This window comes from Syngnathus acus, chromosome 17 (assembly GCF_901709675.1).
Source record: "Syngnathus acus chromosome 17, fSynAcu1.2, whole genome shotgun sequence".
Taxonomy (NCBI): domain Eukaryota; kingdom Metazoa; phylum Chordata; class Actinopteri; order Syngnathiformes; family Syngnathidae; genus Syngnathus; species Syngnathus acus.
In genome coordinates this window covers 2,286,770-2,313,275 of record NC_051102.1, presented here as the reverse complement: position 1 = coordinate 2,313,275, position 26,506 = coordinate 2,286,770, and the positions used below count along the sequence as shown (strand labels likewise).

Sequence of the window (26,506 nt, the reverse complement as noted above, 5' to 3'; positions counted from 1 at the left end):
GCCACAACTGTCTTTCTCCGTTCATTTGCAGAAAATGAGCGCTGTGACCTTTAGCGCGAAGTTGTAAAGGGAGAGTCACGTGCGGATCACGGGGGTCACGTTGGCCTGTGTTGCCTCGCAGCCATCTCTGAGCTAAAGAGCACAATAATCCTCGGCGCTCCGCTCTGCTCGGCTTCTGCGTGGCTCAGCACCAGCGTGCTCATTCATCCAAGCCCTCTCCCCCTCTTTTGACAATTCTCTCCAGCGTTTGCTTTGCATTCTTGCCAACTGACTTCTTCACAGAAGCACGTGCTACGTTGACGTTTGCACATGATCCAACATAAATCCGGTCAGGGATCTTGATAACGCCTATGACTTTGCAGTAGTTTGCAATACTGTTTCCTCAGGCACTGTGATGTCATTTTCAACAAGTGGCAGAACAAGGTAAAATGGCCACCCCCTGGACATGGATACAAACAGATGAATTTTGTAATTCATATTCCACAAATGCAACATTAAACAGAATATCATGACTAGTAGTGCCACGTTGAACATATTACAATTTCAATTTTTGACTTGACTTTAAAGAATCAGTTCAATTGTTTATTTTACTACTCACAAGAAATGTCAAGGTTACACCTAAAATTAACCACATCAACTGTTTGATCCGACAATGGATCAATACTCTTCCTGGTTCAAGTCATGAAGGACAACACCTAACGACAGTACCCAGAGGTAACCTTTGGTGGAGTTGTGTAAAGAGCAAGGTGAGGTTCCAAACAACTCTCGCCCTTGACCCCGCTCTCCTTTGGTGCTTTTCCAGCTGCGCCACAAGCAAGTGACGTCATTAAACTGAATGAAGTAAGGCGGGCATTCCCCCAGACAAAATGCTGAGTCACCGTCACGAGAACCTACGTCGTCTTGCACTTGCGCAATGTGGCCTGGGGTGTCACGTGACATTGGAAAAGTTGCAAAACATCCCCTCCGTTATACAAAATAATCACTCAGTCAGCTGGGATTGGCTCCATTTTACCAATGAGAACAAGCAACATAAAAAAATGGAAGTGCAGGCAGTTGTCATTATTCTGTCAACAAATAAAGTAATAATAATGATGAATCCACCCATAAGTAAAATGACAGATGGTGACTAATGATGAAGGTGAGTTGAAGACTCGAGTCTGGGAGGTGTCCCCAGTTAACATTTAACCTCTAACTCTGCAGTGCACACTCCTTCCATTTTATTTATTGTCAATGTGGACTTGTCATTTCTGCCACATAATATTCTCCTGAGCAGACATAACAGAAATAATACAGCAACCCTCATTTAAAACTCTGGCTTGAAATTCTAATTCTAACCAACATTTAAAACCCTTTAAAAAAAAAAAGTCTAAACCTTCAACCAAAGGCTTGGCATTCAAATTCAAATGCACAATGCACAATTTGAAAATCCATAATTAGAAAATCTGAGCATAATTTGGGGTTAATGAGACGCAGGTGTGTGCTGACTCGAGTTTGAATGTGATTGGTTCATTCTCAACACAGCCATATATGTACATTGTAGTACAGTTATAAGAGGGTGTACACACTTATGCAACCAAATTACCTCAGTTGTTTATTACTTCCTCTGATATTTTTTAACTTAGTTGCACAGCTTGTGTGCTCCAACAAAAGTTTTGACATGGTTTTTATTTACCTCTGTCTCATTTTTACTCACTTCACCAAATAATTTGAATGGCGTCGTGTGGACTTTTACATCACGTGAGAACATTTGCAGAAGAGTAACTTGCCAACAACATATTCAACACGGTGCAGTATAATAAGGGAAGTGAGTGGGCTAAAGTTTAAACAAACTCTCGAGTGGTGATTTAAAAATAACCCAAAAGAGCAAATAGTCAGTAGCGGATTCCAAGTATTACGCCACCCTCGAGGCTTGAGGGCCCCCGACCTCCAGCCAGCACTGTGTGAAAGGTTGCGTGACGTGTGACTCAACGGCGGGATACCTTGGGAAAAAACTCATTTCAAATCAGGGTGGGGTAGCGTAAAGCGGGCCCCACTTGAGGCTTCCGGTGAAAGTGAGTCCTAGAAAGCTTGCTGCAATTGTAGGTCAGAGTTCACATGCAGCTTTTTTATCTGGAAGATTCTAAAATAGAGCAGTAGGATAAGTGGGCACTTTGAATAGCAAACCAACTAAGAGCATGTCAATATCAGCAAATTCTTTAAGTCTGAATGTCAAAGGTAAACAGATAATGACAGATAATGTCGCTTTTTGGAAAGGATAGCACAAAAGTGCCACAAGACTGGAAAGCTTAACACATATTAAAGTGATAATGATTTGGTGTGGGCGGCTTGGTGTGGGCGGCTTGGTGTGGGCGGCTCGGTGGCGCACTGGGTAGCACGTCCGCCTCACAGTTAGGAGGGTGCGGGTTCGATTCCACCTCTGGCCCTCCATGTGTGGAGTTTGCATGTTCTCCCCGGGCCCGCGTGGGTTTTCTCCGGGCGCTCCGGTTTCCTCCCACATCCCAAAAACATGCTTGGTAGGCTGATTGAGCACTCCAAATTGTCCCTAGGTGTGAGTGCGAGTGCGGATGGTTGTTTGTCTCTGTGTGCCCTGCGATTGGCTGGCAACCAGTTCAGGGTGTCCCCCACCTACTGCCCGATGACGGCTGGGATAGGCTCCAGCACACCCGCGACCCCCGTGGGGTCTAAGCGGTACAGAAAAAGGATGGATGGATGGATGGATGATTTGGTGTGCTCCTCCCAAAACATCTTTCATAGTTTAATCCACCACTGCAATGACAAACCTTATCAACACAATTGAAACTGGAAGGCAAATTCCATTTAAGGGTGGATTTTCATTTTTAGTTTGCCATTTAAGGTTGCTAAAACTACAGATGAAAATCTTACTCAAGTATCAAGATGATATTTCTGGTCCGTTGCATCTCCAATCCTTACATGCACCATGAAAAGTGATTAAGTCATCAGTGATGGAAGTCATCATTACATATCATTAGCAAGACTATTTATCATCGCCGTACAAGGAAGCTCAGGGTGGAAAATGCCAACATTGCGATGATGATATGATTACCTGCGATTGGCTGGTGACCAGTTCAGGGTGTAGCCCATCTACCGCCCAAAGACTGTTTAACATGACTGATAACTTTCATTTTGGTTGAACCAGGCTGAAGCTGGTTTTGTACATTTCCATAAGTGGCTGAGACCACCATAGGATGACAGGAAGCAAGGTGCCACTGCAGTTCACTCAGAACTCAGTTCACTCGCCCCCCACCCATCCCCCCACCCCCCTCATCAGCACATTCCTACACAGTGACAGTGCAACTGCCATGCTGGATTCTCACACTCTGGCACATTATTGCGTATGCATGCTCTGCATGTTGCAAGTCTGCAGGGCATTCGGGTGACACTTGATTAGGAACGCTTGCACAGTCGGAATGTAACTAAATACAAGAAAATCCGGTCCCGACAGCAACAAAGTCAGAAACACCCAAGAGCCCACCAACAGAGAATGAAAACAAAGCAGCCCTTTTCCCAAAATAGTAACACGACTCTCCGAAAGCTAAAAGCAGGTTCCCTCCATTTAAATGTCTGCAGTGTGGTTTTTAACAGCCTTGGTGAGGGAGGCCCAAGGTTTTTCCAGCCTTCGGTCAGGTACAGTTTTATATACAGTACATAGATACACTTGCAAAAAATTTGCAAAATTGGGCTTTTTGTGTGTTCTAACAAGGATCAGAGGAAAATTACAGGTGAAAAATGCTTCACTTTAAAATTAGGGGCAAAAATGTTTGACCTTTGACATTTGTTTTTTACATCACAAAAAGTTGAAATTTGAACAGGGGTGTGTAGACTTTTTAAAGCACCAATTCTGTTGACACAACACATCTTTATTGAGATATTGGAACGCTTCACTTCGTCCATCTTCATACAAAGGCCACTATATTCATAATAAAGACGTTCCTCAAAATGCAGATTTTGACAGTTGTACAGTAAAGTTGCTTAATGGACAGAAAAGATGACATGGCAGTGGCAAGCTACACATTTCTTAAGAGGTTTATGGGAGAAGAATTAACTGTTACAGCCAAAAAAGTTACACAACAATAACTGCGAACAAGAGAAGCACCAGGCAAGTGCAACAGGATATTTGCACCACGCGCAGAAACAAAGATGGCACGGTACGGTTAGAGTATTATCAAAAATGACTTTCATCCTACAAGTACACAGTTTTCCCAGTAAGTGTTCTTCAGAATACAAGGCAAGCGTAAGTAAGGCTATAAATTTAGTCCATCTTTTTTATGTCAATGGACCCCCAGAATTTGGATTGATGTGCATGTTTCTACCATTAGAACAGGTCAGCAGATTTTTTTTCATTTTTGGCACCCTAACATTGGGCTATCAAAATCTATGATTTGGAGAGTTTGTGCTCAAGGGTCATATAGATTACTAGGTCTAAAAAATTAAAAAAAAAAAAAAAAGTAAAAATGTGTATGGAAAAACATGTAAAATATTTTATTTTAATAATACATAATTAATTTTTGAAGTTAATTTAAAGAGAACGTCAACACCAAAATATAAGCTAAGCAGGAAAATTGGGCAACCATTTTTTTCCATCTCAGGGGGCGGCCATTTTGCCACTTGCTAGTGACTGAGAATGACATCGGTTGACAACGATGAGGTCATTTTCAGTCGACACCAAGTGGCAAAATATCCCGAGATGGATAAAACCAGGTACATTTTGCCTGTTTAATTCATATTCCAACCAAACATTAATCAAAACAAGGTGTTTCTACTAGTTGGGCTGCACAGAACAAACATGTTATTACAAAAAAAATTTGGGGTTGACTTCCTCTTTAATTATAATTAATTAAATATGACAGTGGTGCCATGAGATTTGAGTTCAATTTGTTCCAGGACCACCCTTGTTTTTTTCTCCACAAGAATTTCTTTTAAATTAGCAATATTAAACGGTATAAAAAAAAACCAGAAATAACTTTTGCTCTCCACATAACCCGCAAGCACAAGCACAAAACAAGACTAATGTATTGTCCTTCTCTGTTCTTGTATGGTGATGCTTAACTAGACAAGTTCTGCTTTTCCACTTCAACTGGGAGTGACAGCTTGAAGCAAGCACGCTGTGCTTCTTTTTTGCAGAATTGTGTGAGCAAAAGCGGGAGAACGGGCACTAAGGAATTTTTTAAAATAAATATCTTTAATTTTTCATAGGGTTTTTCTATAGTAATGCGGGTAGATTTGAAAATGTTGCCACGTGATAAACCAGGGGTTTAATCTCTATTGCAAAATTAGTTGAACTACAAAATACACTTGACATTTCAAGCTGATCATCACCTCAATATTAATAATAACCCTAACCCATGGAATGTGGATTGTCACGGTCGCCACAATAACAAGCTCAAATGAATAACCCTGAATCTTTAGCCATTCGAACTGGACATTGAAAGTTACGGGTTAAAATTGCGAAAGGACAATTGCTCAGAAAAGGGCTGCATGAACCTGCAGAGAGATGACAACAGTCGCTTCTCATTAGGAGACATCACTACACTAAGCTGAGGACCACCAGCAGGTGCCTGTTAGGTCATGCAGCCAAAGGCTTGCTTGTGGTTATAGTAGCGGACTGAAGAGCGGGCGGCATGGCGATTAAAGACTTGAGTGTCGGGGGGAAAAAAACAAAACAAAAACATGGTTGCGCCAGTAATTTGTTAACACAAAAAAGACGAGCCCGTGGTAATAATACGATCACGATCCACCCCTCACTCCTCCCAACATACAGAACACAGCAACATTAATAAGCCAAAAATGACTCCCGTAAAGGCAGAGTGGTATCCCCCTACAATATAGTGCAGGGTTTTTTGTCCTTAAAGGGATTGTCTGAGGCGGGGATGCCCATGAGGAGAGGATCGGTTTTGGAGTGATCATTGCAGTAAGTCATAAGGTCCGCGCAGGCCTTCGATACCTGCGGGCATAGAAGGAAGCAAATTCAAACATTACTCAACTAACGATCATCATTTTTTTAATAAATCGATCAATCACTTTTCTCTCACCCCGAAAGTTTTTAAAGAAGATGATAATGTACCTTTATCCTCTCGAGGTTAGCCTCTATCCTCAGCTGCTGTACAGTCCGCCTGGCATGGGCGATGTTATTAGAACTATGAGCCTTTGAAGACATCCTGGCCTATCAACACTGGAAGAGACAAAAGCAGGGACACACTTTTAATATGGCACCAATGTGTACAATTGATAATGTGAAAGTAAATGCTTCCACTTTTTTTTTTTTTGCTTCAACATAAACGTGACGCAAATATATTTTATAGCATGACACATCAAACTGCATGGCTGTGCTGGCCCACATGTTACTATAATCACATGTGCACAACATTGATCTAATTTGCCACACAACTAATATACTCACAAAAACTCTTTATGCAGACTTTGACTTTCTAATGGAATAAACTGAGTGAATGACCAGACGATTAAAAAACAATATCCAGCAATGTTGTTGCATACAGCAGCTGAAGGCTGTAAATCACCAAACTGACTGTGGAAAGAAACAACATTCGGGTTAATGAACGTCATTTATCCTTACACACTTCCTCTTGCTTCATTGTTCCCAGAAGTGACATTGCTTATCTGGCGCGGCGCCACATTAACTCACAGCCAACTTCATTATGGACACATGCGCATGCACTACAATGACATCGGAATTGTAATAAAATTTGGTCATTTGTGGCAGGCCTTGAGCATGTTCATGTTCACTATGCCCAACTGACACAATGGCTGAAAATGAGCAGGGATTTCTTTTTTTACCCCACTCAGAAACCAAACCGAAAGCGAGGTCAAGATTCCAGCACTATAACATGCAACTGAATGGCGAACGGGAGGGGGGGGGGGGGGGGGTTAATGCTGCAGCAGGTTGAACGGGATTTTGCTTTCTGTGAATCGTCGTGTAAATCATTTACAGACATGATGGGAACAAGCCCCAACATGTCCGACACGACATGTGAGAGCCGCGTGTGCTCCAGTTGAGCCGTTCCTGCCTCCACTGCAAGCAGATTTCCACGAACAGCAATAAAAGGACACGCATGACTTCCTTTACTACATTCTGCAACATACTGTATTTGCTCTTCTTGAGAAACATTCCGCTTACAGCCACATCATTCGGGCAACAGGAAACTTCTGAAGACAAGACATTCACCGCTTTACTGGAATTTGCCCGAACATAGAGCACATACTGCCATAAAGTACAAATATTGTCTGATAAGGTGAACTAGAGGAAATTGGTTAATTGAAGCGATTTGTCAATTAGACTCAGATTTAAAAGCAGAAAAAATCAAATTTTGGATTATTTTATTTGTACTGCAGGATGAGATCCTGACACATCAAACTATGACGTCGGTGTTTCTGTTTGGCCAAAAACAAGAGCGAGGTGAAAATAAAAGTTCAAAACAGGACAGGGAAAAAAAATCTCTATTTGCTGACTTGAAAGCACCAGATTAAACGTCTTTTATTTGTAGACATTAGGTTGTCTGCAATAACAAGCGTGAGACATGGATGGGTCGACTCAAAGTGCGCATAGCAAAGGGATCAGTCATTAGTGGGAGCTTAGTCACGAAGGCGAGGCGGTGAAGGTGAAGAGGGCACCAAAATCCTTTCATCCAAACAGGATGAGTGAAGCAGGAAGTCTTGTCGTGCAAGTTTATTAAGAAAAACTCAGAGTCTGGTTTTTGTGCACAGTTAGCAGTTTTCTATTAGTCTGAATGCAAAAAAAAGTCATAGTTACAATTGTGCTGAGTGGGTCATTTACTGCTCTCAATTAAGGTGACAATGAAATCTTATGAGGAAAGAGGCTGCAAACAAATATGAAGAAAAAAAAATGTCTCTGGTGAGTCGTTCCTCATCAAACCTCGCTTTCCCGGCAAACAGTCAATTCATTCCGCCCAAAATGCTTGCTTAGTAAAGAAAAGGGAAACTGTATTCCTAATCACACTGCTGACTGGGAGGACTGAGGAATGGAGAAACTGAGTCCTTTGTGTGAAATGGCCTTGGGAAAGATGCGGGGAAACAATGGGATCACGAGAGGCCAGTTTTAGAAAAACTGCAAAACTGTACTGTAACTTGAGAACAAATAGAAACAAGTAGTCATTTTCTTCTCGTTGGCGCTTAAAGTGCGGGAAGACTTCAACGTCACCAGGGAACCATTTAGTTGGCATGTCAACTCAGTCAAAGTGTGCGGTCCCTGTGATGTGATGCCAGCAGCGACTTGAGCCACTGGTCCAGTTTCAAACTGCAATTGGAAGGTATCATGTTTGATGCAATGTAAAAAAAAAAAAAAAAAAATGAACACCGAGAATCAGAAATAGACCACCTCTTGTAACATGCACATGCGCACTGGCACACATGCAAGACATCCTGGACCACCAGAGCAGTGCTGCCACACTGCTGTGTTGTACCTTACACACACACACAACACACACACACACACACACACACACACACACACACTACACACACACACACTACACACATGCGTTTCATTAAGTCTGCGTTCAAAGATCCAAGAACAGAGAAGCCTTATGACTCAGTAGCGTTAAGAGCAACACTCCAAAGAAAACTCTTAAATTTTGCTGCTGACGAATACAAACAGCAACCGCTAAAGTGGAAAAGAAAATGCAGCCCAGTCTAGTGTACACTCTGTGTGGTCCTGCAGGGTACTTTCAAGGATTTACAAAATTAGGAAGCTGCAGATAGAGTCCTGGAGGAAAAAGTGCAAAGAACCTATGTCAGAAAAGTTCCAGGATTGTCGTCCCAAAACATAAGTTGCAAACCAACTACAAACTGAAAGTTCTTTTTACTGTGCCAGACATCGATCAAGTTAGTTGAGAGCTGTAGCAGGACAGCTAATATTGCTTCACCATAGCAACGCACCTTCTCACAATGCCCTGAGCAATTCCTGGCCAAGAAGCACTGTCACGTTGTAGCAACCACTGGTCTTGAGTTATTAATTATTGTGAATGACTCCTGCGCACCACCTTCTGTCTCACAGAAATGATGTGACATCAAACAATTTTTCGAAGTGACAAAGCCGCAACCACGTCTGTTGTCTACACACCCCGGCAATGGAGATGATTGCTTGGGTGTTCTGTATTAATTAGGGTCCACCCATTGTACTGCTCCGCCCGACTGTACTGAGTAGTCATTCTCTCATTATGTGTTTATTTAGCTGTTTGTTAACTGCTGAAATTGTACTGACAAGCGTGACTCTCTCTCTCTCCAGGTCTTGGAAAAACAGAACCTGTCAAGTGCTGTTCCTCACCCCCCATTTACACTTGATGACAGTCCTCTGCACATCTGACAGCAGTTAGCATGCGTGTGAATTGAAGCAGCAGGCAGTCAATTAAGTGCACTGTAATTCAGACTTTACAAGAGAGTTACAGCTCTTGTCCCCAAACTCTTTTTATTGTGAGCACGTCAAAGTGTGTGCTAAATGTTTCGATGTGTCTTAGAACTACAAAATGTCTGACATCTTAATGTAGTAGATATGTGTCATCAAGACACGAGTCTGCGTATGAATATCTGGGCCGTGTCCTTGGCCACATGCAAGGGCATGACAGCACCCTTATTGCAGCACCCATTTTTTTGTCCACATCAATCAAGTTAACATTATGCATGACAAAGGCGAAAATGGAGTCTGGACTGACGTCTGCTATTCCGAACAAAGGAGAGTTCAAAGGCCTGGATTCAAGCCACAAAATAGTTGACGAGTTGCCGCTTCTAGTGTAGCTGCGCGCACACACACACACACACATGCAGACACACACACACACACACACACACACACACACACACACACACACACACACACACACACACACACACACACACACACACACACACACACACACACACACATACACACACATACACACACACATCCGCCTTCTCATGTGCACCCCTCCCATTACGAACTGTGCAAGCAGGAGTTTCCCAGTCTGAGGGCCGAGCTAACACTAGCCTTCTCATGCGCCCTGTCGCCAGTCAGCACTTTTCCAGCTGAGTGAGAAACCGTCGCCAGTTACACCTTCCTCATGACCCCTCACTTCACATCAAGCCCCCACCGTTGTATAAACAGCAACTTGTTCTTACTTGGGAGCCTGTTTATAAAACGTAGTAATACTCAGTCATCAGTCCTGTTGTTTACGAGCCAGAGGGGTTGGTGAGACTTGCTGCGAGAGGGGTAAAGCAGGGACTAAATTGTGTGGCCAAGCACTCGCTCACGCTGTGAGAACCACCGGTGACATCATTACTTTCCCACCGACAAAAAAAAGAAAAGAAAGCAGTTTCTGTTTGCGGCTGCTTTTTTTGACATTAAACGTGCAATTGTCTTGATCCGGGACTGGCACTGACTAGACGTCTTCATAGCTACTCCATAATTTAAGTTAAGGACTTTGGCGCTACCAAAGACGTATTGTTTCATATATATATATATATATTTCTTTTGCTTGCAACAAGTTAAATGCACAGATGCCAAGACAAGGTTTTTAGTATCCATTCTTGCGCTGATAAATCGATTGATGAGCGCCTGGAAGTCAGCGTGCTGACCGTCAGCCAGTCTGCATACTGTTGAGCAGTTTGTGTATGAATAATAATCAAAAATATTACATTTTAATGTTGCTATCATTTGTCCAATAAAGTGACCAAGCAGCTTGTTTAAAAAAAACGAAATAAAACAAAAAAACGAAAAAAATAGGAAAATGTAAGTGCATGAAGGAATATTATATTATTTCCGGTGGAAAACCACACTTTGGAAACTAAACAAATGCGGACCGGGGACAGCTTAGGTTGAACCTCAGAGGTTCCACTGTACAAGCAAAGTATTATCAGCTGCACACAAAGCGAGAGGTCAGCTGAAGGAAGCAGAAAAATAGCTGGTGACGCGCCGCTGGGTGCGAGGACTCTGATGAGAGCCAGAGCCACAGCACCACCCCGCAAGAGCAGGTATGTTTGCAAAGATAAGTGGAGCCAACACGACCCCACCCACCCACACTGCACATTTAGAACAAAAGGAAATTCTGGGAAAGCGGTGTTCTCTTATGCCAGCCAGCCTGCAAGAATGTCACTGAGTAATCAACTGAGAAGTCCTCATTCTTCCTTAGAAAGACCATTTCTTCGAAAAGGCCGGGTGTGCAAAGGTTAAACATGCGGCAGTGCAGGAAAACACAATGTTGTTATTACTGCATTGCTGTGAAGAATTTCAGTTCAACATAAATGTCTTGTGCAGTTTGCTTATGGCTCCAAAGGAAAAAGTGCAGTTGAATGTGACAGTCATGTGCAAACTGTCTAGACAGAAGACTAGTCGAGACTCATTTCCAAACTTGAGATTCATGCGCAATTTCTTGTGGCTCACTCCAACTGTACCGTGACTGCAGTCTAGTACATTAATCCCCGGCCGGCTACTTGTGGGGAGGGCTACAAGACCTTTATTGTCACTCCCGGTTGAACTTTATTGTCAAACTAAATATTTAAACAAAGTCAATCAAATGCTAGCCATTCAAGTCAAGTTGCATAAAAGGCTTTTTTTTGGTATTTTTGTTTAATAAAATCCTTATTGCTGGGATTAAGCTGCAAAATTACTAAATTGATTTGCAAAGTTGATCCTCAAAAAAAAAAAAAAAAAAAAAAAAGAAAAACAGTGAAGCCAGTTTATCACACGGGGACATGTTCCAGACCACCCGCATTAGGTAAAAATCCACGATACTCTCCCGACCTTCCACTGACAACCCAGGCTAAAATTAGCCACCCGCTTCTATCAAATGCATCGCTCTGGACATCCTTGATGCAAAAACTCAAAACGTTTAAAAAAAAAAATCTAATCAAGAATAATTTTGCAGCTCCCAAAAACAAAGCATTGTGTCAACTTAGATAAAGTAAGCACATCAGTCAGATAGCTAACCAAGAGAGCTAATCAGTGTCCTCAAACATGCTCATGTTTGGAACAAGACTGACTGCACATGCGGTGGAACAAGACTGACAAGGAGCAGCATGGGTGTCAGGGACTGCCTGACATCATGACAGATAAGTGCGATAAACCGGGGGCACGGGAAACTTCCTGGCTTGCGAAGGGTAAACGAGGGCCGCAATTCGCATATGGTCAAATGTGGACATGTTACAATGACAGTCCAGTCACTACAATACACAAAGTAATCATGCAAACATTTTGTAATGGCTATATTTTGCACAGCGGCACCGGTGCTTGTGCGATGATCACATCTACTGAGAAATGCATGTTTGTCAGGCCATTTCCATAAAAAGATTTTTTTATCATGCAATTTGTTTGATTGTTTGGTTTGAACTTCAAGGGCAGCACAGTGATGCGTACTGGCCCCACCTACAGGACAGTGGTGGAACAGTATTGTCCTGCACAACAATTACACAAGTTAAACAGACAAAATTATTTGGCCATGGTGAAGCTCTGCTCACTAGCTGTGCACAATAGTTATTCTCATTTAGTTTTATGTTATAGTGCAAAAAAAAAAAATCTGAGTATCAAAATACAGCTCCTGAAATGCTGAGTGGGACGTTACAAGCTGGCAGTGCTGTTTGGCTATTGTTGAATTTGCAAATGATCAATTGTGAAAGTGGGAATGTGGTAGAGGAGAGTGAAGCCAAAATGGATGAATGCAACACGTGCAGCTGCGTAGATAGGATTTGGACTTTTTAGAAGTATATGAACCTATTCTCATTTTTTTGTGCTCTTTAAATAATGCCTTAAAATTATACAAGATAGCGCAAAAGCCCTGACTAATAGGCAAGTAGTAGTTGTCATGTAAGGAGGAGCTAAGTTTAGCCTGGGTTGTTAGCGGAAGAGTTTGCATGTGCATGTTCTGCTGAGTGGCTATTTATTTATTTATTTATTAAACAAGTTTGAAATGCTTTTCACGTGTTTGGGGAACACAGTGTGTGGTACAGTAATCGTAAGCAGTTTGCAGGGGATAGCGGTTGGGATCGTTTTTTTTTTTTCCCCTCCCTGCATTCCTTGCACGGGAGGGGCCCCAATGTAGTCAGCCATGTCTTTGTTGATGCTCAGTAAGTATTTAGGCCCCTCTTTTTATGCACAGGATGCCAGGCGTCTGCCACGGGCGGCAGGCTCAATGATATCATTAGCTCTTGGCTATTTTTGGTGCAGGCGCTCACACGTCGTCTATGTTGTTTCTGGCTACCAAGCAGGCGCTTTCAGCCTAAAACGTTAGCAACTTAGTCGCCCGTGTGGGTGCCAGCTGGGTATCATCCAAATGATCAAGGTCCCGTCCCTGCAGTTTCCACTGAGGTGCCTAAGAGCCTCTGGTTCCCCAGTAATAGGCCATTATCAAGCCTAGAGCAGCCCAAAACAAACACAGGCATGCGGCAGATAATGCCGCTCGGACGTCACTGCAGACGCACGGTGACATGCAGAAGACAAAAGGCAACAAAGGTGGAGAAGGTGCCGGAAAGAATTCTCTGCAGAAAACAAACACGGTATAGGTCAGCTCTGTCACGGTACATCATAATTTATGATTTGTTTTTATAGTATACAGTCAAGTTCAAATTTCAAGTGGCACACCTTTAGTGCACCATGTTTTGCTGCAACCTGCTTGGTAGTAATGAGAGAAGAGTAAAAAAACTATATAAATGCTTTCTGGGTCTGGATTCCAGCGATAAACGGGGGTTCACCATCGTATTGTCCAAAAAATGAGCAGCGTTTGCTACAAAGGACCGAATGAGGAGAGAGGTGCAGTAAAAGGGCTGCGACCCGGGATAGATAAGAGTTCATGTCAATGTGTGCACGCGTGTGCGTAGTAGATGTGTGTTCTGCAAGTTGCGCAGCTGTGTGTATGTTGCATTTGGGCCCGAGCCAAGAATCGGCGGCCGGCAACAGGAGCGCCATAAACCTAAAGCTATTGTGTGCCCTAGGCCCGCACTCCCCCTTGCCTCTGAAAGCTACTATTCATGACAAGGACAGAGGGACACTACACAATGGATCTCAATTCTGCCCTGCCTATGCGGAACAATAAACAAACGAATTCAGTCTTTCCAGTCCCCGCCCACCCGGACGATCGCATGTACGTAACAAACGCTCGGTGCCAGCCAAGGTGGAGCAGACGAGGGCAAAGGTTGACCGTGTTGCTCGTAGGCCATCAAACTGTCTCGGCTCCCGGCTGGATATGAGGCGGGGAAGGTGAAACAACAACGGCACGCACGGATGGAAGAATTGATAACAGCTTTAGACGTCACACACCTCATTAGAGAACGACGTAAAGGTTATAAAAGACGGCCTGTTTTTCAAGATTTGAAATTGCATCTTGGCGAAAAAATGGCTAAATGGAATGCAAAACTTGCTAGGTTGAGTTTTTTTTTTTGGCATCTCATCTTCTAATTGGCCAATTTACACAAGACTTACCCGTACTCCAGTGCTTTGTGCAAGCAATTGTCCGGCCAACCAGGCAACACAATCTGTAGACCGCTGTGCAGATTTGCAATAAGAATTCCAAATTGCATAATTGGTTGGCCCATTTCTAAGTGTGCAGTTAATTAGCTAGCGATGTCTACAACCCCCAAAAAATGCATCTTGCAAAAAATGTTCATTGCTTTATGAGGGTGATATTATGTATCAACTGTAAGCGTGGTCTCGGTGCTTGGTATCGGTATTTCTGATTACTCAAGAATCGAACACTTGTACCACTATCGGTCCGGAAAAAAAAAGTTTTGCAAAACATCGAAACATCCCTAGTTTTACGTTTTGTATTGTTGGTGTCGTAACAAGACTATTTATTTATGTACTTATGTACCATTTGAGTCGTTATATTTAACTTATATCTCAAGTTGCACAGGACATTGATTAGTGGTCTGCCTCATTAAACCGCAGGACATTTAAAAAAGTGCTCAGCCTGTCAACGAGAAATTTATTTGCCTACAAAGTGCCAGCCTTTGCCCTTGCAGATCAGAGTTCAACGGGTCGCCCGGGTCACCAAGGGTCAGTTTGGATTTCCTTTTCTTCCGTGAATCGGAGCACTTTCTAATATTTGCGCACTTAGATAGAAGGGCGCGAAAAGAAGGTTGCAAACGTAAAGGGATCACATTGCAGATGACATCAGATACTTGAAACCTTAAACTCATTAAGCAGGGGGGGAGCTACTTTTCAGAGTCATAAACCATGTCCAAGATAGAGTGGACCCATCTTGGACAATAGTGCACACTTTCAGTGTGTTAGGTGACTTTCAAACCACAGTCTGTCTTGCTTTACAGGCACTTCTCACTCACAATGCTGGAGAGTACGCACACTAAAAAAACACTTTGCCCCCCCACAAAAAAAAAGAAGAAAAAAGATAACCAGAACTATCACTGAGTTTTATCTCAGTGCAGTTAAGTCCAAATTATCGCGAGGAAGGAAGGAACATTTCGGAAGCTGTACAAGAATGACATGCACATGCTTTGAAGACAGTACGCCGCGTGTGACCACTGCCTGATGTCTAATCTCACAAGATATCTTGATACATGCATACCAGTGGAGTCAAACAGACAAGGACACAGTCCACATATCTAACACTGATTCATACCATCTGGATGTGACTTACCTTCACTCTGAATTTACAACACTAAAGTTTTAAGATCCAGGTAATAGATGTTTTGATGTTGACAATTCAAAAGCAATGTAAATTCTCTGTCAAAATGAAGGCCAAACTAAGGCAAAACTAATGAGATGGCAAATCTCAGTCACAAATTAAAGTGATCATTTATTGTATATATGAAATGCAATAGGTGTTCTTATTAATGTTTCATTTGTGGAATATGAATTAGACAGGCAAAATCCACCTGTTTTTATCCATCTAAACGGGGGCGGACATTTTGGTACTTGTTGTCAACTGAAAACGACATAACAATTGCCAGGTCTCAAGTCACAACCAATCACAGCTCACCAGTTTTCTCAAGCGTGGTTGGTTGTCAGTCGACAGCAAGTGGCTAAACGGGGGAATTTTGCTGCTCAACTCAAATTTCACAAATACAAGATGAATCAGAATGCAGTGTTCAGACTCGTGGGAGCACAAACAACATATTATTGTAAATAATTTTTTGGGGGGTTGACTTCCTCTTTAAAAAAAAAGGCTTATAAATTAACTGAGTTTGAAAAAAACCATGCACTTGAAGTGAGGACTTTCCGTAAATGCTACCCAGGCTAAACTTAGCTCCTCCTCGACATCCAAACACCTTGGGTATGCAATTTGAGATGTAGCCCTTTCTTAATACAATTATGACTTTCCTATTAGTCAGAGTTTAGTGCAGTCATCTGCAATATAGAGCATTTGAGGTAGGGCACAAAAACACAAAAAGGCTCCAGAGAAATAAAAAAGCATGAATTTGTCAATTGAGAAACACGAATGGGCGGGGCTTCACCGCAATGCCATTTAAAGTCATTATTCAGAAAACAAGAAGGATGAATATCAGGAACAGGCTGATTCATAAGTGCTGAATGATCCACAAACTTGTGACATACTAAATTGATCGGAATGTGGTTCGAGGAAGTGTGAGGCTAACGTAACGCGAGTCAACCTTTTTCCTCATTTCACAGCGACATCAATAGAGAGCGGGGGCAGACCAAAAAAAAAAAAAATCCTATCAATCAGGAGCGGTTGCATTAATGGCCTCGCCTCCCTCCTCATTTAACACTTTCAAAGACATGCCGGGCGCAGGAAAGACATTCTGTGGGTCACGCTGAGGCCACTTCCTGTGCAGGCAACCCCTTCATGCCTTGGAAAAGTTACATCGTCGCCTCCTCCCTTCACTTCCTCTCTCCTCGTGCACTCACCACTTCTCATAAACGGGTCAGCGCCGTACTGCCGGGGGTCAGTAGGTCCACTTGCGGCACTCATGCATACGCTGTTTATTTTTATGCTCGTGCACTACATACACATTGCACACGCGTTATCATTGCGGCACATGCCGTCGTCAAAAGCAGTCATGCCATGCGATGCGGCAACCGCGATAAGGACTTTACCTTACATGAGATCCTTAAAGTTGCATACACAATTCATATTTACAATAGCGGCTTTATATGTCACGACTGAAGGTCACGTTACAAAGTATAAGCTATCTGTGTGACTGTGTACACAAAGAAATATGTTTCTTTGCATCTAGCCAGCTAGAAAACTGTGTCGCAAAGCCAACAGCTGATTGCCCTTTTGCAGAAAAAAAAAAGTGCACAATCAGATTAGTGTGAGACCCAAAGAGAGGGAAGTTTTTCTCTTCAAGTTCAAGAGGTAACCTACACAAGGAAGTCACTGTAGTAGAAACTTTTCTGTGTTTAACATATAGCAAGGACCTTGTTCCAGAGCGCCCCACGCAAGAATAAATGACTTTAATAAATGCAAATGGAACGAGGATGTTTTTAAAAGAGACACCTGATTGCGAGGACACAAGAAAACAAGCTGCGACTGTGCACGGCTTGGACACCTGCTCAGACAAAGACGTAGTGTGGCACGGGACAAAACGTTCGGGGGGGGCTCACAGATGCATCATCAGACACTTGTACCCAGCATCTACTACAGGTGCCCTTTAGGGTCAATACAGGGCTGCAGTCTAAATGCATGTCTGGGACCCAAACTTACTTCCCCATAGACTCATAAAAGTTCCAAACAAAATGTGCAATCCATCAAAATGACAATTTCCCCTTTCGGGCATACACTGAAGGAACTGCTGCGTGTAAGCAGGACTTTGTGAAAGTCACATCCTATTGTTTTCTCTTTTTTTCCCAACCTGTCTGACAGGAAACTGGGTTACACTAGCCGGACTTTCCACGTTGGGCAGGATATGACCAAATTTGGGCAAGTGCTGTAGAGTGTGTGTGTGTGTGTGTGTGTGTGTGTGTATGTACGGCTAATCAGAGTTAACAACATATTGTAAAGTTCCAAGAAGTGCGTCTTCCTGTGAGTGGGAGTGCTTCAAACATGCACATCATCTGTAAAGAATGAGTGCTGTTACATATTTAAGCACTAGGCTGGAATGTGTATGAACCAGGAAGTCAATATAGGGCAAGGGTGGTGGTACCTTTCTTGCAAGTTGCATTTCTTCTAACATGTGACAGGGATTTGTAGTGGGCTGGCGTCAGGTACCTTAATATCCAAGAGCCCCAACTTCAGTTTTTCCAAGTAATGAGCCATTGCTTGATCATTTTTTGGCTTTGAATTGACTTATTATCTTGCAGCAATCACATGCTGGCTTCACCTTGTATTGTTGGCACTATACTGCATCAATTCAATAAATAATCCAGACAAGAAAAAAATGATGCACACACAATCAAAGCCGCAGAGCAGGATGAATAACTGTAAAATGACTCATGTATCAGGTGCCCAACATCGCATATGCAAGAAAGTCCTGTTTTTTCCTCTCCCACACTTGCTGTAGACAATAGAATAAAAGTATAATGAGCACTCAGGGTAGAAACTTACAATAAGGTGGGCCCACCTGGCGATGCCAAAGACAGATGGTGTAATTGTGAGTGTCTGAGAAAGGAGACAGACAGTTGGTGTAATTGGAACGTTGATGATTCAGGAGGAAAAAATTAACAGAGAGCACCACCATGTGCCGAAAAGAGGTAACTGCAGATAAAGCCTTGCCCACAAACTTATAAGTGGTGGGAGCTCCCTTTTGTGGCTGTGGAAGGTCATAGCATGCAATTAGCATGATAAGGAATAAAAGGCAGTCCAGTACTGGAAATATGTCAAAATGTTTGGAACACTTTGCAACCAATTAGATGGATAGAAAATAATATTGATTAAAATATTTTACAAGAACGGTTAGCAATAAACTTAAAAATGCAATCATGCAGTAGAAGCAGAAAACATCATATCTGGAGAATTGCAGAATACTTTCCTACGCCAGCGACAGGCTAAACAGCAAAATGCGTTTAATATTTTCTCCACTAGATGGCACAAAGAAATATTGATCTGTATACAGTAATCCCTCGTTTATCGCGGATAATTAGTTCCAAGACCACCCGCGATATGTGAAAATCCGCGAAGTAGTGTCACCCTTTTTTTTAACATACATAAATTGTTTGTGTATCAATAAGTGTAAATTAAACCATATAAGTGCATATGTTATCATTAGAAATTAAATAATAGTTTCAAACATGTAAATACTATATCAATACGTAGTATAAATGACATACAGAAAATAATGTATAAATAATATGAATATAAATATGATACGTATGTGTGTGTGTGTGTGTGTCATGTAGCTAAAGTATACATACTGTAAATATGTTTTTAGAACTCTTTCATTATTATAACAACTTTTTTATAACAAGGTACAAGTGTACATACTGTAAATATGTTTTTAGAACTCTTTTATTATCATACATTTTTTTTATAACAAGGTACAATACTGTAAATATGTTTTTAGAACTCTTATCATTATAACAACTTTTTTTTTTATAAAAAGGTACACGTGTACTGCAATAGTGTGGACACGCCCTGCCTTCTGCTGGTGTGTGGGCAACTTTTGAACTTTCATGCCATAATTCCTCAATTTAGAAGATTTATTTTGAATTTGTGAATTTTTTTATTTTTTTTTTGGAAAACAATCCGCGATGTACTGAAGCCACGATAATCGAACCGCGATGTAGCGAGGGATTACTGTACTCCTAACCCTAACCAACCCTATCTTGCCATACATCACACACTAAGTATATTTCTGAGTACACCGAGACAAGCTCATCACTATTTCATTGTTTTCTGTATAAACAGACATTTTCGTTTGATGGTGTGCAGTAACGTTTTCTGATATAAAATATTTGCCATGGTTTGATAAATCTTAGGAGACACTGAGCTTGTTAATGTCATCTAGAGTCTCCTTGATGGAAAACAGTCATGTGATTAGCGGATAGGAGGGGCTGCACAAGGCCGCCTGACCATGACAACAAGGCCACAAACAGATCTTCAGTTGTCACTCCTGTAGTGTTACTATAAATTACCACCCATCAACCCACCCACCCACCCATCAAACCAACCAATACATGCATCCATCCATCCATCCATCCATCCATCCATCCATCCATCCATCCATCCATCCATCCATCCATCCATCCATCCATCCATCCATCTTCTACACCGCTTGTCCTCATTAGTGTCACAATTGAGCTATCTCAGCTGACTTTGGCCACGAGGTGATTTCTCTTGACTAGTTGTCACCCAATCACAAAGCACATAAAGACAAACAACCATTCACATCTACGACCAATTTGCCTTTAATGAACTTACTAACATGCATGTTTTTGGAATGTGGAAGAAAGCCGGAGTACCCATGCAAACTTCACACAGGAAAACCAGAGTCTGGATTAAAATCCCAAACATCAGAATTGTGATGAAGCCAGGCTAACCACTAGGCCACGCATCCTTCCGCTATAAATAACCTTTAAACTGTTTTGCTGTCTTCTATCTAAATCATTTAGCCATTAGTGTCCTATCTTTCCGGAAAACCACATGCATGCGCACGCATGGGTATACACAGATAGACTGCACCATGTTTGATTGTTGGCATCAATCAATTTAAAAAATGAATGGAATCTTTCATACACATAAATATAGAAAGAAAAAGGTTTAGCTAACAGTTTGAAAGTAGATATGAAAAAAATTCAAATTAAGGGGGAGTTTTTGGTTTCAAACCACCGCGCCCAAGGAAGAACAACCAATCAGAGGCCGAACACGACGAGAAGTCAATCAATGGCCGTGCAATTGGGTTGTTTGCGGTACAAGTGCTATCTTAGAATTGCTAGTGCTGCTATTTTTATATTTTGAAACTGCACAGTGTTCTTAGTTCATTACAATCCTGCTTGGTCACCAAGGAGAATTGTCCCGTGACCGCTCTATGTGTATATTATCCATCATCAACAAAAGTAGCGCAAATTTGACAATATGGACTTTTCATGTTGGAAGACAAAGTAAGACATTGTGCAAATCCAACTTGGGAACAGCGGCCACATCATGAGACAACACCACAAACCTATTGAAGCACCAGAGGCAAAAAGAACATCAGTAAAGTTGAACGAGTATTGCAATACTAAGCACTGGGTTTGCAGTAAATAAGGTTGCAGTGATTATAAAATATAAGCAGGTTTATAAAAAAAAAATCAAGCAATTAAAGGATTTTATCACTTAAATGTTACCAGTTGTTATTTACATTTGCGTAAAAAGTAAATTACTGTGCACTTTATCAGCTCAGGGTTGATGGGACCATTTATCTGTGGCTCAACATCGACATGACCTAGTTTAATACTAATAAACAATGCAAAAGACCTTCTGAAGGGTGAACAAAAATCACCGTTGCAAATAGGTGGATCGTTAATATAAAAATACCCTCCAGCAGACTAATACTGATGATTACTGACGTTTACTGAGCAGTTGTGGCCGTTTGTTGCCTCCATGTAGGTACTGTATTTTTTTATGACTGCACTATACTGACCCCTTGTGGCCAAGACGTGCACATTAGAGGGAGCAGCACAACCATTGTATGTTTTTACTAAAAGTACAATATTGTAGTGTTAATTTTTGTTTTAAAAAAATTGTAATTTGGCCTTGGTGCACAAAGTTTACCCACACCAAGTTTAAAATGAACTGTCATGCTTCTCAGACACAAAGATGCAATGCATCATTTATTGATTGATATTGCGAATATACCATCAGATCACCGTTTCTTTCTCGGTGGATGAGAGGCTCTCCAACTCGTACTGTAATTAGGAATAACAGTAAAAAGAGAACGCAACCATGGTTTTGTTCTTTCTTTTCTTACCCAGTTGAGAGGGTTGCTATGGCAACACTTCCTGACTGGCTTGCTGACTATAAATCTGAGGTTGATGTCAACCTGATTAGGGAGCGGGTGCTACAAACACGTGACTTCCTGTGTAAAAGTTTCCTCAACAATCATTCAGTGCAGTTTATACTTCAAACACAAATATCAGATATAAGCCGCATGACATTATTATTATTTTGTTTCGCTTGTCGTTCTCGAGTGACAATGTCAGTGAGTTGGCCTATTCTGGGCAAATTACGACTTCCAGTAAAGCTTGGTATTCCACGAACGCATGTGTTCCGTTGCCAAACCAACAGTAGGGTGTGACTGTATCACCAGTCACCACCACTCCTCTGAGTACATGTGCTCCTAGCTAGGGAGGAATTCAAGCAAAAGCCAACCACTGGAGGCAAAAGCTTGTGACTAGCTACACAATTGACATTCTGAGGAGCGAAATAGCACTTACTTGGAATATGTCAAATCACAAGAGTATTCAGAGGCGATGTTCAAAACACTCCACGTTCATCAATGACCATCACACAGATATTATAAAATGAATATAAATATGAAATAGATATTATATTGACTTTGTCTAAGGCTACCCAAAGAAAACAACCCAGAAATCACAGCAGGTACTGTTGATATAACAAGTCTACACACCCTTGTTCAATGCCAGGTTTTGTGATATAAAATGACCAAGATAAATTATTTCAAAACTTTTTCTCACCATGCACGTGAACACCAGCGGGTTAGGGGAAAAAAAAACAGAATGAAAATGAAACAACTGCACAAGTGTGCACAGCTTCATCACTGATAATGTGGCAAAAGGTACATCCCCAAATTAAATCCTATAGATCAGTCCTATGTATTTTTTTAATTCTTAAATAATTTCTTATTTCAAACATGCAATACAAAATAATGAATGAAAAATTTATCGTAAAATATCCCATATAGAAATAATGTTTGAAAACAAGTAGGAACAAATTCAACTCATTTACAGTAAATCCCACCCTTTCATCATCATAACGTGAAGTTGCACTTTGCAACATCTGGGATTTACCAGAAAATGTATTTCTGACTTCCAGTCTACACAACTAGTATTTTCACAACCGATTTTCTTAAAACGGCAAAAACCACAGCTAGCAAAATAACAGTAAATACAATGTCTATCTATGTCAAAACGCTACAGTAATATGACTATATTATATGAGTGACTACTCACTAACCACAATATTAGATATTGACAACCAAGAACTCACTTGGCACTCACTAAATCGGCATTATGGAATGGTGCACGTTCCACTATAGTATCCCAACTCCGAGTGTTGCTCTTTTAGGCCTGACTGTCAGAGGCTCGCAGACAGAGCTGCCAATCGAGTCAGGCAGCATTCTGTGTGAGAGTAAGTGCAATGCACCCTACTTCCAGAAGAGCCTGTAAAGCATTGGTTACGGCCGCATGTGCCACTTCCCACGTGATCCGAAACAGTTTAGCCATTGTTCGGCGAGCTAAACTCAAATGGAGACAAAAGGGCCGAAAACAAATTGATGCCTTTTTCAAAAAAGCTGGACAGGGAATTTCCCATCATTAAGGAAGTCTCTCATGCCATCCAAGTGTGAATTTTAATTTCTCGCAGATTTTTTCTTTTCTTTCTACGATCAAATTTCTAGCGGTGCAAAGGCTAGCAAAATATTAGACTGCGCTAGACTTGTGCCCGGAACGAAAATAGGACCCTCTGTCTTACTAATCAATTGACATGCATCCCACGTTAGCGAAAACGCTGCCAGCCAGAAGCGAGCCAATTCAAATGCAAGCCATCCCACCAAAGCATACAAGAGAGCTAATGAGGGCGGAAACTGGTCCTTCAGGGTCAAAGGCCACGTTTTTACCGGGAGCGACAAAATGTTGCTGTTCAAAACAAGCGGATGAAAATAACAAACTCATGAATGTTGACTTTTTTTTTGGTGTGTGAATAAAGACAAGCGTTTGTTCGAATGGCGTCACACCAGGCGGCCTCATGACCAGAACCTGATAGCATCAAACAAGAGGGCTGTTCATTATGGCTTTTTACAGTATGCAGGCACTGGACAAAACATTCGCAAAGAACACATTTTGGACATTTGAAGACTTAGTTAGAAACTACTGGAAGGGCAGCAGTAGCATAAACAAGAGGTAGTGAAGGTATCAACCTCAACTAAAGTAAAAGCAGAGAATACATGGCTGCTTGTATAGTTGGATGTTCTGTTTATGTGTTTTAAAGTAGTAGTTATTTGACAGTTTGTAACTACACTAACTAACTTCCTGTCAATGGTGTTTCACATTTTTTATTGCATGTTAGCATTAGGCTTTTTGGTTAGAATAAATAATATGGTTTGGTTGGACATTTTGTTGCTTAAATACACAATGTTTACAGTGCTGGTACAGTGAAAATAAATGTCTTCTAAATTTGACACCAAAGAGTGTTACCAATCCTGCCAAATTTGAATGACTCACAAATGACAACGAGGCGCTCTTAGGCGGTTATGTCAGCCGACTACCGAAAAGGAAGGGTTATGTTCAAGCATATATTCAAAACCAGTTCTGTGAATGTGTTTTTTTCTATAACCCTGATTTTCAGCTGTGGCAGATCATCTGGATCGTTCATTGTGCAACTAATGCGGTTTCTTTGTGTGTCTTGACGTATGAAGGGATTGACAATAAAGCTGACTTTGACTTTGACTTTGACTTTAAAAGTGACATTGTGTTCCCGCTGCTTCTCTGGCTAGAACCTGCATGTTAATGTGCATGTTTACCTCCCTTCACTGTACTCCTTTCCAATCCTTCTTCTTTTCATGCGTATGAGTCATAATACTGTAATTTATAACAACAATGTGTACATGTCAGCATGAAGACCGGAAGTCAGTGTGTGAGTGAGCGAGCGAACTCCTCAACGTCCACTCCACTCCTGATGTTGGCCCTTGTGTGATGTGAGAAAAGGCTTTTGACGGTGGTGAATGGAGTGCTAATGAGTGGGCCTTATCCACTCTCCGGCTGTATTTTGTGCTCATAATATTGTGTTTTCAAACAGGGATCAAGCCAAGGCACACACACACACACACACACACACACACACACACACACACACACACACACACACACACACACACAAAGGGTTGTTGGGCTTTCTGGGTGAATCTAAAATGTAGGGTAAATTATATGTACTGTAACTTAATTTGACCTCTTAATTTTTGATGCAGATATCCAACGGGACAAGGAACGGAACAACAGATTCATCTCATTCATAAATGGACCAATACACTTTCTACTGGTTAAATGAGAATTGTTATTTTAGCAGTCCTCTTAATCATGCTTTTCAAATTTTTTTGACATCATGGAACTTACCAACATGACACCTAGCATTTGACCAACCATACCTCAAACTCAGAGAGAGGTGGCCACTGAGCTCAGAGTGTCATTAGCAGGTTGCAGAAGAGATACAGAGGTTGAAGTAATAATGCATTTATTATCATCCTCAAATTTTAACCGAAAGCCCAATATTCATATATTTCTGAGAGTGTATTCCACAGCATACCAGCAACAAAAAATGTCACAAAAGGTTGATCCACAGGTCAATTATGTACACACACATAGAAATGGAGCACACTCGCAAGGAGCTGCTGTCGGCCACAACTCACGCCTCGACGCTCACAAACAGAATACCGACGCCAGCTCCCGATGCCATTCACTCAGTCAAGCCCCTCAAAGTCACATTTTGGAAAAACAATTGACTTATTTACATTTTCTAATGTACTTTTAAAAAATCTACTAAAGTGCTGTTTCGCTGTAGATTAACACAAACCATATTGTTTTCTGGGGGTCTGAAACAGATGAATGGAAATTCGATTTATCTCAAAGGGAGTTCAAATTGAGCCAAAATGTCACTGAATCAGTAACAGAATACGTGGATTTAATTTCCAGAAGACAGAACCAGGGGGAAGCCTGCAAGGAATACAGTTCAGTACTCACACGGCCAAGAACAGTCTATAGCTTCCAAGTCTATAGCTTCCATCACTCACCTGTTGAATGTGTCAATAAGTCGCATTTGCAAGTTTGGCTTGTCAATTTTAGCTCTACTCTATTTTTGCATAAAAGGCCAATGAGAGCTTGCCTCAAACAATTACTGGAAGAAGGAAGAATGTCGAAGCGTTGAGTGTCTCTTACCTGTCCGAGGTGCTTTGCGTGCGCAAGTCTTTCCGTGTCTCCTTGCACTGGGTCGAGCTGTATCCGTCAACACACGATGGGAGGAGACCTTTCCCTCGGCTCTGAAGCACAATGTCACAACTACTGAAGTGTACACTAGACGTGTTTACAACACACAGTAGTCTGCCAGCTGTAAAACATGAAACACACACTGCCCACTTGAAAGCTGTAGAGTCGCGCCGCTTCCACTTTCTGCTGACGTTTGCGTTCAAATGCAACAACTTTGGACTTCCCCCCTATTTTTTTTTTTTTTTTTTGTAACGCAAGCCTATGCGAGTTCCCGTCTCCGTTCCTTTTCCTCCTCTGACAGGGCGATTCGAAACGACAACACCCGAATTTTGACGGGAGGAGAGAGGCGGTCCAAGTGAGACTCCGGCGGATGTTCGCTAGTGAGTTAGCGGTTGGCGGATGCACTGTTTCCTTATGAATTTTTCAAAATATAACATG

The 26,506-nt window shown here is 41.7% G+C and overlaps 1 protein-coding gene across 8 annotated transcripts; it reads right to left on the bottom strand.

Moving 5' to 3' along the window:
* Positions 1-3,857: 3,857 nt before the first annotated feature.
* Positions 3,858-26,443, bottom strand: LOC119136744 (guanine nucleotide-binding protein G(I)/G(S)/G(O) subunit gamma-12-like). Of its 8 annotated transcripts, none has more exons than XM_037275454.1 (5): positions 26,210-26,443; positions 26,021-26,140; positions 6,083-6,190; positions 5,356-5,962; positions 3,858-5,089 (listed from the first exon to the last, which is right to left on the bottom strand). In XM_037275454.1, exons 3-4 carry the CDS (start codon positions 6,173-6,175, stop codon positions 5,837-5,839), a joined length of 219 nt encoding a protein of 72 aa, XP_037131349.1. In that variant the 5' UTR covers positions 6,176-6,190; positions 26,021-26,140; positions 26,210-26,443; the 3' UTR covers positions 3,858-5,089; positions 5,356-5,836. The 8 variants fall into 8 exon arrangements, with proteins under 8 accessions (XP_037131349.1, XP_037131350.1, XP_037131347.1 ...); XM_037275455.1 differs by having other exon boundaries at positions 26,021-26,121; XM_037275452.1 differs by having other exon boundaries at positions 26,219-26,443.
* Between the last annotated feature and the right edge of the window lie 63 nt (positions 26,444-26,506).